Below are 13,127 nucleotides of genomic sequence, written 5' to 3' on the forward strand. Positions count from 1 at the left end.
GAATTAGTGTATAGGTGAAAATCTGAAACTAGAAAAAAGATTTTCAACAAAGTAAGGAGACAAACACCAAGCCTAAAGAACATGTAGGGTCAGAGAAACCACATGATGAAGCATTGTGGATGTGAGGTTAGGAATGCTAGTTGGGATCACAGAAGAGACCCGTAATCAACCATGGCCAGAAAAAATCTGACCCTTTGAGAAGTAAGAAGGAGTGATGCAAAAAGCTCACTGCTGAGAACCAACTGATTAGAATTTGAAACTGAGTTCTGCACAGGAACACAGATCCAAGAGGGGGGATTAGCTAAGATGGGTATCTTTGCAGAAACAATTTTGCAGATCAAACAGAATTGCTGAACTTTTAAATATTTTTGTCTATCCACTAACAACTTCTCTCTAAAACTTCTATAAAATACATGTTTTTATTTATTTTCTAAATAAAAAAGTTATATTCTGGAAATATTGTGTCAAGACTGAGCCCCAAACAAGTTTTACCCCCATCCCCCTTTGAAATTGAAACTGTAATAGCCCCTTTAAGGACAGCTTTGCTAAATACAATACTTGTTGTACTATGTTCTACAAGCCTGATGTTCACTGTTTACTTACCTAAACTTTTTATCAAGGCTCACACTTAAACCAATATAAAGGGAATCCCCAAAGTCATAATAGAAGCTCTAAAACAAAAATAAAAATTTAATTAAATGTAACGAAATAGCTGTAATTCTGGTTTAGTGCCTACTGTACAGCATGCATTGTCAGCAATGATTTCTTATCTTGCTGATGGTGGAGGCACTTTGCCATATTATGGATTATATCTGAAGACTACAAATCCTTCGCCTGATTGCCAATATTAAAGTAAAAAAGAAAAGTAGAGTAGGATGAAAATGAAGCAGAGGAAAAGCTGTTAGGATATAGGAAAACCTGCCTGGCTGGCAAATTTTAAAATGAAGCAAAAGTACATTTTGGAAGAGTTTAGGAGAGTTCTCTGAAGTGCTGGTTGAAAATTTTCCATCACAATATTTTTATTATTATTGTCATAGAATGTTTTTTTCTACAATATGGAAAGTTTTGCGGGGGGAAAAATCATCATCAAAAAATGTCCAGGTTTCAATTGAAATAACCCAACCCTTTTTATCTTTTAGATTTTCAACAAAAATGTCAAAGAACATTGTTGACAAACATAAAAAATACTTTGTTTTGCTGCAAAAACTAATTTCCCAGCCAACTCTAATTCTCAGTTGTCTCAGCTAAAATCCTTTAAAATGGTAAATCCATGGCTCACCACCTCCTCCTCCACCTTGCCACAATTTATGTTGCAAAATAGCAGAGACAAAACCTCTTTCAGACCATGACTCCATGATTTTATATGAAATGAGGTTTCAGCAGCTCCCTTGCATCCCATGGTTGTACCACTTTGAAATTTTTACATGTGCTGACAGCTCAGTAACTCAATGTCAGATTTTTGCATGCCCGATTTAGTCAAAAATATTTAACAAAGGAACAGCTCTAGAAGCTAGCAACAGTTAGTTTGCATTGTATTTGACTTCTTGTAAAGTAGCTGAGGACTTATCCACACTTGGAAATATACCAAGATAAATGTTCCAGAGTACTTATTTCAGTACATTTCCAAGTGCAAACATGCCCTGACCTTTGCTGGATGTTACCTTCAGGGCCTGACAAGGTGGTGCAAATATATGGCATGACAGTACACACGCTCCAGTGTTTCAGAAGCAGATTGTGACAAGTGTCTGGGTGTGCTGCACTGAATTACCCATTTCTGAAGTAGTAAATACGTTTCTTACATATCTCCACAGAAACTTTCTTTCACTTTCACCCTCAATGATAACAAGATCTCCAGAATTCTTCTTGCAATACTCTCGGGCTTTTTCCATAGGCAAAGTTTCATGGCTGAAATAGTATGCCTTGTCCTCATATATAACCCATCCATCTTCACTGACTTTATATGTATATTCTGCAAGATAAATAATGAAGGCACATATACAGTATCTCTACAACAGGTTAGAATCATTATATGGTAACATTTTTCTGGTAACAGGAAATACAAAACCTACCAAATGTGGTACTTGGTTCAGGTTTTAATGTTGCTCCTGTAAAATAAAATAAAATCTGAATGTGTTATCTATCTCATGCATGTTCTGTCAATGACATTTATAAATACTGTAATTATCATTTTAATGTGGAATAAGAAAATAAACCCCAGCATTATTTAATACATTTTCCATGTATTGACATATAATTAATAAGAATATATGACCATGTTTAACAGTCAGCAAAATATCATTTTAGATCCAATCAATGATTAAGCTTAAAGAACATATTCTTGTCCTCCAAGTATTGGATTTCAGATATTGATAATACGGAGTATAGACCAGACCATAAGCTACTTTAAAATGTGTCTTAAAATATGTTTCAGGTGGTGAAATCCATTACTCCTGTTTAGAGTGAAATTATGTCTTCCATTTAGAGTGAAATGAATAGTATTTTGATGTCCTTAAGCACACACTAGGTTTCAATATCTTTTCACTGAAATACGTTCCATCAATCTGGAAGTTGCAACAGCTAATAGATGTTAACACTCAGAATCCTCCCAGCCCCTTAACAGAGCCAAAAGTTTTTCATTAAATTGGCACTATCAGCTGGATGATCCTGCTATCTTGTGGTCTCTTCATCAGGCCAAGAAGAGTGAGTGAAGTAATGGTCAAAGTCATAATGGAAGGGAGCCTTTTGAGCATCTGTATGTCTAAATTTAATTTAGAGGTTTGAATTACCACCTCCCGCTTTATACCCACTGTGTTACATTGCTCTGTTTGTATGTAGCCTTATGAACAGTCCATGAAACAGACTCGACTGTTTTTGTTTAATATTCTAATTTAAAGAAAGAAGACATCCTACCTTTTTTTATTTGACAAACCCAGTCACCCAAAGTTTCACAGAACATATCGTTCCACTGCATGTCAGTGTATCCATTGAACATTGCACATTTTTCATTTCCGTCATAATTATTGGGTTCTCCATCTGCCCAGTTTTCATAGTTTACCTTTTGGTAGAAACACAACTCTGTGACTATTTTCCTTTCAAAGAAGAACGATGGTTGTGCTCTGCAAGGGCAGAGGGACCCAGTTTGATTTCAGCTCTTAAATCTTGCACCCATTGGGACAGTAAAGGCTGGGACTATTAGGGAAACAGCATACTCTGCTCTTGCCAGGTGAAGGAGGAACACAGTGTGACTCTTCCACCTGATTTACAAGCCACATTAATGAACTGAAGAAGTTGTGCCTAGCCCCTGCCAACAAAGATACCAGTCATGACATGGGCTATAAAGATTGAGCAATGTGGGACAATGTAGTTTTGCTACTATTGGGATGGGAGGGAGAAGATTGTCTCTTTGGATGATTCAACCCAAGATTAACATTGGGCCGTATAGTTCCAGTTTAGATTTTGCTGATTCCAGTCTATTAAATAGGTGAAAGGTAACAAAAGATTAGTTTGACCTGTGATATAAAATGATTTATAACAGTAAGTAAAAGATTAAGACAAAGAGACTTGTACAAACTGTTTTGTTTAAACAAACAGAACCAATTAGGGAGTCTCCAGTCTTTTGACAATGTTACAAACATTGTTTTAGTAACAAATTCAGATGTTGCTAGGATGAAATAAAGTATCCATGAGTGGAGCCAATGTGTTTTGATTGGTTCATTTTGATCGAATGTTATTGCCATGACTTTTGGGCGTTCCTTTTTACCATTTTTGTTGGCACCTTTCCTCTTATATGCAGGAGTCACCATAGCTAGACAGTCATCTCCAGACTAGACTACTCAAATGTACTCTATTTAGGGCTACCATGAAAGGTACTCAGAACATAAGAATGGCCACACTGGGTCAGACCAATGGTCATAGAGCCCAGTATCCCGTCTTCTGACAATGGCCCGTACCAGATGCTTCAGAGGGAATGAACAGAGCAAAGCAATTATTGAGTGATCCATCCCTGTTGTTCAGTCCCAATTTCTAGCAGTTGGAGGAGGCTTAGGGATACCAGAGCATGGGTTTGCGTCCCCGAATATCTTGGCTAATAGCCATTAATGAACCTATCCTCCAAAGCACTTTGATCTCAGCATCCCCTTTCTGGGTTTGATACTACTGAATACATGGGAAACTAGGCTGTTCACAGCAGTCTTTCCAGGAGCCATCAGTAACCCAGACAAACAACTTAAAAACAGAGGCAATCCTGGGATGTCTCAGAAAGTATCCAGCCAAGCCCAGCTCTCAAAACAGTTCAGCCACAGTCCACAGCATGCACTGGGACTTTTCAGTGATTTTCGGCTTTTTGACTGTAACAGTCTCTCTTTGCTGGAGCTTGGCCATTTCTGTTCCATTGTTCTGTTCCACAAGAGCCAGGGGGCAAACATCATCTGACCACATTCCATCTGTTTGTACAGCCTCTAGCACAATATCAGCAACAACAATAATAATAGTAATAATAGTGAGAGTTGGAGGAATGACAGGAAAGATAATGCATAGAATGGAGTGGGGAGGAGGCTGAGACCTGCATCCTGGGGGAGCAGTGCCACACCCCAGGAGGACCTTTCTACAAAGCAGGGAAATGAAAGAAGCTAGAGGGGAGAAAACCTTGTTATTCCAACATCCTATCCCATCTGCCCCTGGGGCTAGTGCAGGATTGTTCCCTATTGAGTATTTTCAAGTGCTTTGTCATCTGGCTGAAAGCAATAGGGCTCCTGCCCTTTCCCAAATGTGATCTCTTCAGTGGGGCAAAATCTTGTACTTTGTACTAGATCCCCCTCCCCCTCCATCTGAAAGCTAAGACACTGAATATTCTCTATAAGGCCCTGAATATTAGACATCTACTATTGCAAAGAATCCAAGTTCTGCATCTGCTCCAGCTGGTAAGGTTGGAAATCTCTTCATGGCCCTGGCAAACTTTTAGATTTTCCAAAGCAGTAAGAAATTTTTCAGTGCTTATGCAAAGAAAATAATGCTTGAAGTGAGCTGTTTAAAGCTACTAAATTATGCAGCTACAATAGTGATGATCACTGATCAACTTCCACTGTAAAAAATCCTGCAGTGGTGAGTAACAGATGTATTGCCCCATGTAAATACTGTTGTGGGATCACACAGGGTAGCTTAAGATGGAAGGAGGGCAGAAGCAGAAATAAGTTGAGTAAAGACTGCATAAAAACAATAGGATAAATTCAGAAAGCCAACTCTGGTGAAAAAACAATGAATTACTCACTGGAGAGCCATCACTCCAAGTAAACCCTCTGTCAGGATCAAAGGCACTCAGACCCATCCAGTATGATTGATAGAAATGAGCTCTATCCCTAAAATATTATATATAAATATATAAATATAGAGAGAGAGGACAGTATATAAATCAAAGCATGCATATCATTATACGACTTGCAACATCTCTATAAATTTGAATGTTTCCTATTCAATATCTCTAATATGCACTAAAGACATAAGAAATATTTTGCCTCCCTAACGCGATAATTTAAATTACTTATTTAATTTCCAGCATCCCCAGAAAAATATACTGGGACTGCACATGGCAGTAGGTCGAGTCCTACAATTCTTTGCAGAAAAGGCCTCAACTGCTTAGTTACCACCCACAGTGATGCTGTGGTAAATGCACATTAATGCCATAGTCCTGCAAAGAACTTAACTACTCGCGTTCACGTGCTTAAAGTTAAGCATGCGTGATAATGCTATGCCAGATCAGAGCCTTAAATGACATGCACACATACACATACAAGGCTTGGCACAGTCTATGCCTAAATATTTTTCTTAGTCTCTCTATTGTTTTTTTTGCCTTTATTAAGTAAGAAAAGATCCTTGTGCAACATGAACTACTCTTTTATTTAAAAATGGTTCATTCATTTATTTAATTACAGACAGGTCCAAAATATAAACTAACTCATTGAACTAGATCTGATTGAAATTTTTCTAATGAAAAATATTTTGTGTGAATAAATGGCCTTGTTTCAAAATAAAAAATTGTGAAAAACATTCATTTTTTTCAAAACTTTCCATGTATTCAACAAAATCAGACAAAACAAACCAAGAAAAATGTCCCATTCATTCTACCTTCCTCCAGGTCTCTGTTTTTCCTTCCCTTTTTTCAGTGGCAAAAAAATTAAAAAGTTGGGAAGAGAAGAAAAAAAGTAATGGAAAGAAACAAGACAAGTGGGGAGGAGAGGGCAGGAAAACAAAAGCCAAAAAAACTTGAGAAAATGAATTTTTTTTCCAAAATGAACGTTTTGAAACCAATTTTTTTAAATATAATTTTCATGAAAAACATCAGATAAATGAAATATTGTTCCAAACCCGTGGAATGTAAAGGGATTTGAAATTTTTACTCATTCTTTTTGTTGTTATTGTTCATTTTGGATCAGCTCTACATTGCATCTATTTCCTACAGATCGCTGTCACATTCCTCCATCTCTTTCAGACAGTTCATCCTGGATGACTCATCATCTGCATAAGCTCAACATGGGTAAAAATGCAGAGTTCCAAATTTTCAGCAGTACCCTAGAATGCCAGTCTTGTTGATGACACCATCCTCCTCCCTGTAAGCAGGGCCACAACCTGAACGTCATCTTCGACACCTTCCTTTTTAACTCTCTCAACATACAAGCCACAACAAAGCCTATTGCTTCCCACAGAACTTTATTTAAAAATCTATCACAATGGCAAAATCCAGGTCCAGGTCCTAATTACAGCTCACTATGGTAACTTTTTCCTCACCAGTTGTTTTGATACCCACCTTGTTCCTCTCCACTCGCAATGTTCTGCCAAAATCATCTCTTCCATTGTTCCCTCTTTGAATCCATCAACTCCTAGCACCCCATAGATCTGTATAGCAAATCTAACCAATTTTCCTCACTTTCAAGGGCCTACATCACTTAGCCCCAGAGTGCACATCTGAGTCTGCCTTTTTGGCACTCTCCTATCCCCTCTGTTCCACCAGACACACCAACTTTGATTCCCCCATCTTTTCCTTATCTCTCATTGTGTTTCCAGGCTACCCTGACACATGGAAACACCTCTCAATGCCTGTTTGCATAGACACCCCCTCTCCTCATTCAAATCCCTTCTAAAACCTCATGTCTGCAATCTCACATACATAGAAAATTAGTATGCAAATCGGAGAATAAAAATTAGAAAAAAATCAGAACCACAAAGATGTATAGATGGTTAAACTGAGTAACTGCATGATCTTTCTAAAACACTTTCATCCTTTATTTATCACCCTCACTCATTGTATCATATCTTAAAGTCTAGACTGTAAGATCTCCAAAGGCAGGGCCCTGTCTTTCACTGTCACATCCCTACCATATTCTTGGGTATGGTCAATAAATAATAAACAATACTAATAAAAATATGTCTGCTGTTCGGATATATTGCTATACTATCTTCAGTTAACTCTGTACCAACTTTTAGAAACTCCCAAATGACACTCAGAAATCTGCACAGATCAGAAATCTGATGCCCAATTTTGTTTAATGTGAAGTTCAAATGATGCCAAAGCCCATCCCCACTCTTTTTAATGCAACACAAATGTTTATATTTGAATAAGCACCATGATAGAGACATATAGATTTTCAGCTGAAATGACCTCTTTCGGAAAGGATATTTTGTGTTATTTTCATGGAATACATTTCAAGTGAAGGAATAAGGGCAATGCAGCTACTCACATGCGATTTATTACATTTTGATCTTCTTCACTATGGATACTCGCCAGATCTCCTCCTATAGCTCTACAAAAATCTCGTGCATCAAACCATGTTTTCATATGTTTTCGTCCATTCTGAAAATGCTACAGAGAATTGTGCAATTAAATTTCTGTGATGCCAGGCACAGTATTAAGAAAAAACATCTGTTATGGTCCATCTTAGTCTGCCTGTCTAACACCGCCTACATTCATCCATTGCCTTGTGACTCTGCTGCCAAAGCATTGGTCCATGCCTGGTCATCTCTTGAAATTGGTTACTGCAAGCTCATCCAGTCTTCCTTCTCTGAGTCTCTAAGAATCCCTACTGTAGTTCCAATTGACTATGGTGCTCTTCCTCACTTTCTGTCCTAAACCACTGGGAAATGCTTGGTAACCTTGAGGATAAAAGGAGCTATGCAAATGCAAGTTGCTATTGCGTCAGTTGTAGCCAAGTGTTTTTTCAAATTTATCTACTGTTTATGATATAAATTAATATCTTTGTGTTCAGGAGTTTAATACCTACTTTCAAGCATGAGCTACTGTGGGCACTTGAATGCCATCCATCTGGGCATGAGGGGGCAGGAGTTGTTGTTGGAACAGGAGGAGGGGTCACTCCCTCAACCAACTGTTTGCAGAGAAACATTGATTTCTCTTCACAGCTCACAACATCCCATAATCCAGCTGTAGTTCCAGTTCTCATGGCAACACAGCCTGGCTCCCTTCCTTCATGACACACAAAAGAAAAGAAAACTATCGGTAAGTTAATTCAAGAAAGAGTCTTAATTAATGATCTCTTCCCAAAGTATGTACTTATTATTCTGTTTAATTTTTTTTTAAATATATCAAGTGGAGATTATAAATTTTGCTGCAAAGTCAAAATCACTCAATGTTACATGTTCCATATGCATACACCCACCAGCAGCTCAGGTGTGATTTAAATAAATACCATAATCAATAAATAGTCATGACTTTGATCATGAGACCTCATGAAGAAGTTATACAGAATTCATTCACAAACATAAAAGCTGGATTGAGCCAACTAGCAAATCCCAAGTAACAAATGAGTTAAGGAAAATTAATGTCCATCAGAAGCAGCATTTCCCAATAGTCTATTAGGAAGGTATTTCCAGCATATCCAGTCTGATGCGTTTATTTTTTGTGCAAATGAAATCATTTCAATAATGTAGTCTGTACATTTTTTAGTTTTATGCTGGCAGACTTTCAGAAGTGTTCTCTAATTTTGAGATCCTCACTTTTTGGATGTCTAGAAAGACACCATGTGACACCTTGTGCCTGATTTCCAGAGGTAGTGTTCCCACAATGAAAGCTGGGCAAAGTTTTTCAGAAGAAATAGTTTATTTGCTGAAAAATGTAGTTTCAGTCGACCTGAAACAATTCACAAATTTAACATGAATTCACTGAATAGTTTTGGCCAAAACCTTTTTTTCAAGCTAAATTCACACAGAGATTTAGGCATATTCACAAAATAGCCAGTGGAGAAGGTGGTGGTGGTACTCCACTTATAACTTTTAGCCCAGTGGTGAGTGCACTTATCTGGGATGTGGGAGCCCCAGATTCAAATCCCCTTTCTGGAGCAGGGATTTGCATCCCAGTCTCCCCACTGAGTGCCCTAACCATCAGTCCATGCACTATTCTGGGATGGGTTTCTCTCTGTCTCTCCCATTGAAGTAGTTCTACTTTGTATAAATAATTAAATACTCACCTGAGTTGCTTGTTAGACCATCAATCAGTGTTCAGTTGCCATGTTGATGGCACTGGTCACGCCAAAGCACTTAGCAGGGAGGACATCCAAACCATGGAACATCTAATTAGTTGCTTCTCTATGATCCTTCTATGGAGGGACAGTCTTGATTCATTCCATGGCATTGGAATGACGAACTTGGGTAACAAACTTGGACATTGACCTTTAATGTTACTTTTCAAGTTGCCATATGAAAGTAGAAGATTAAATAGTAATTGAAATAGGGACTTAAACTTGGGTCTCTCCCCTCCCAGGGGAGTGCTCTAACAACCAGGCTGTAAAGTCATTCTCACTCATTACCTCTGACCCAATGACTATTCAAGTATTTTATACAAAATGGAACAGATTCAACAGGAGAGACTGTGAAAGCCCCTTCCAAGAACAGCCTACAGCTTGGTGGTTAGAGCATTCCCCTAGAATGGAGGAGACCTGGATTTAAATCCCTGCTCCAGAGTGGGGATTTGAACCTGATTTCGCACATCCCAGGTGACTGCCCTAACCAGTGGCTTTTGGGTGGGGAGAGGTTGCACCAGCTCCTCCTCTAGCTCTTTTGTTAATCTAGCCCTTTAAAAATGCCCAGAAACTAAATGATTTGGGTTAAACGAAACACTTACTTTGTCAATTTTCCAAAAATTCAGATTCGGTTCTTCCCAAACTGATTTTTTTTTTTTAACTGCCAGAGAACCGACAAAACATACACCCAGTGTTACCCACCACACAGCATGGCAGTGCATACCAGGCATTCCTGAATTCCAGTGAGTAAACAGAACTGCTTCACCATCAGCCCACTTGAAAGTCCCTTGTTCCTCAACATCTGAAAGAGCGATCCAGAAATATTTCACAGGACTGAACCCAATCAGGACAGTCAGAAAGGCTTGTTCATATCTGGAAGGAGAATAATAAGTGTCAAATCAATTTTAAACCAAGATGTTACCATACTTTGTTCTTTTTATGAAATCATACATAATGCAAATGTTGGCAACATTATAATGGCATATTAATTTATATCATAAACAGATGCTGATGCTTTCACAATCTACAATGATTCCTTTCTTCTTTTGTACTGTACAATAAAGAGAATTAAGCTGCAATACTTGGGTTGATTTGCAGATTTTATTCATTCAGCATATAAATAAATAAACAACGCACAACAGGGGAGTTTTAACTGTAGTATATTGTTGTTTGTCTTCGTTTCTTGCGTGTTATAAGCAGTTCCTCAGCTAAAGCCTAATACTTTTCAAAGGTAACATCTTATGTCATAAAATAGCTGCCCCAGGTAGAATTCAAGAACCATGATCTCCATTTTATGTCACAGGACTGAGACTCTTTTCTTAGTTGATGTGGCATCAAGCATGTCACAGTACCACTCTAGCACATAAAATGCTGTGATACCAAGGTGATGGATGTCATACGCATCCCTTATATGGACAGATACAGGGTCCCCAACTCCTGCAATTTTATCATGAGTCGTGAGATAAGCCACAGCTTCTGGAGTCATTATGTTATGGGAGAATTTCAGCTTTTATTAAATACTATAATAAAAAAGGGTTCTAACCCTCAGGGATGCAGATAAAAGATTGAAAACATAAACCTCAAAGACTCAAAAACTGTAAGAGAAATAAATAGTAACCAAAATGTATTATTTTTCAAATTTTATTTTTTAGGCCAAACTTATGATTTTGCGGGGGCTGACTGCTGACTTTTTAATTTTGGTTGGCAGTACCTAGATAGGTAGTAACAGGAGCTTGACCATCTTTTACGTTTTTATTAAAATCAGGATTGATAGTATGATTGTCTTCTGATGTTCCTTGTGACACTGCTTTGTGTAATCTTGTTCAACTCCACAATGCAATTGCCAGTCAATGAATCAAGCATCAGTCATTACCGACTACAAGTTTGGAACATAGAACCTCCTTTCTGTCTTCCATCCTGCTCACACATTTGAAAGCAAAGGCAGTCTTTTTCATACCTGTCTTTCACGGTGACTAGGTAACCTTTGTTTCCTTCACAGATTTTTTTTGCTTCTGAAAATGTCACAGATGTCTGTCCGACTGAGTAACAGTAAAAACCATGTCTTATCCAGCCCTGTCAACATAAACGTCAGACATGTACACGAGCTACTGTCAGATTGTGAAATTACATAGCACACAATAACTGTCCACTACACTTCTAAAAAATTATATTAATGTTGTACTCAACCGTGAAGTTAAACTAAGAAACAATGAGAGAAAAAATAATGTGATAATCAAACAGTGATAGGGACCACAAATGCCTCGATTGGGCATATTTAGGGACTGCAACTCCAGTGGCTGGAGTAGAATCCATAGTGGCGTTTGTGTGAGTGTCCCACATTTGACTAGGGTTGGCGGGAATACATGCTCACAACCACTGCACAGTTCTCATACAAAGCTTGTTAAATATGACTTTTTGTTTGCCCTATGCGTAATTAAAGGCGAGTTGTACTATTGTTTTTCCTCCCTCATTGCTGCCAATTCTCAGCAATTTGAGCCTTTTCCAGTGCAAAATATTACATAAGAAGATAAGAATGGCCATACTGGGTCAGACCAAAGGTCCATCCAGCCCAGTATCCTGTCTTCCAACAGTGGCCAATGCCAGTGCTTCACAGGGAATGAACAGAACAGGTAATCATCAAGTGATCCATCCTGTCACCCACTCCCAACTTCTGGCAAACAGAGGGTAGGGACACTATCCCTGCCCATTCTGACTAATACCTATTGATGGACCGATCCTCCATGAATTTAACAGGGTTAAAAAAAACCCTAGATATAGTCTTGGCCTTCACAACATCCTCTGACAAAGAGTTCAACAGGTTGATTGTGCATTGTCTGAAAAAATACTTCCTTTTGTTTGTTTTAAATCTGCTGCCTATTGATTTTATTTGGTGACCCCTCATTCTTGTGCTATGAGAAGGAGTAAATAACACTTCCTTATTTAGTTTCTCCACACCAGTCATGATTTTATATCTTGATTGATAGACTCTACAAGATTTCTATCACATCCCCCCTTAGCCATCTCTTTCCAAGCTGAAAAGTCCCAGTCTTATCAGTTTCTCCTCATATGGAAGCTGTTCCATACCCCTAATAATTGTTGTTGCCCTTTTCTGAACCTTTTCCAATTCCAATATATCTTTTTTGAGATGGGGCAACACATCTGCACGCAGTATTCAAGATGTGGGCATAGGATCGATTTATATAGTTAAATATTATATTTTCTGTCTTATTATCTATCCCTTTCTTAATGAGTCCCAACATTCTGTTCACTTTTTTGACTGCCACTGCACACTGAGTGGATGTTTTCAGAGAACTATCCACAATGACTCCAAGATCTCTTTCTTGAGTGGTAACAGCTAACTTAGACCCCACCATTTTATATGTATAGTTGGGATTATGTTTTCCAATGTGCATTACTTTGCATTTAACAACACTGAATTTCATCTGTCATTTTGTTGCCCAGTCACCCAGTTTTGTGAGATCCCTTTGTAACTCTTTGCAGTCTGCTTTGGACTTAACTATCTGGAGTAGTTTTGTATCATTTGCAAATTTTGCCACCTCACTGTTTACTCCTTTTTCCAGATCATTTATGAATATGTTGAATAGG

At 38.2% G+C, this 13,127-nt stretch overlaps 1 protein-coding gene across 2 annotated transcripts in view; it reads right to left on the reverse strand.

The window, feature by feature from the left end:
- Window positions 1-13,127, reverse strand: part of LOC101947545 (macrophage mannose receptor 1-like) — a 58,353-nt gene that overhangs the window by 31,358 nt on the left and 13,868 nt on the right. For both annotated transcript variants that reach the window (XM_008162793.4, XM_042857456.2), the window contains exons 10-18: window positions 11,479-11,594; window positions 10,246-10,394; window positions 8,271-8,470; window positions 7,731-7,852; window positions 5,267-5,354; window positions 2,911-3,055; window positions 2,070-2,105; window positions 1,800-1,969; window positions 604-671 (exon numbers count right to left, since the gene is read on the reverse strand). In XM_008162793.4, coding sequence (XP_008161015.2) covers window positions 604-671; window positions 1,800-1,969; window positions 2,070-2,105; window positions 2,911-3,055; window positions 5,267-5,354; window positions 7,731-7,852; window positions 8,271-8,470; window positions 10,246-10,394; window positions 11,479-11,594 — 1,094 coding nt within the window. The remainder of the gene's footprint in view (window positions 1-603; window positions 672-1,799; window positions 1,970-2,069; window positions 2,106-2,910; window positions 3,056-5,266; window positions 5,355-7,730; window positions 7,853-8,270; window positions 8,471-10,245; window positions 10,395-11,478; window positions 11,595-13,127) is intronic.

Source organism: Chrysemys picta, chromosome 2, assembly GCF_011386835.1.
Source record: "Chrysemys picta bellii isolate R12L10 chromosome 2, ASM1138683v2, whole genome shotgun sequence".
In the NCBI taxonomy this organism is placed as follows: Eukaryota; Metazoa; Chordata; order Testudines; family Emydidae; genus Chrysemys; species Chrysemys picta.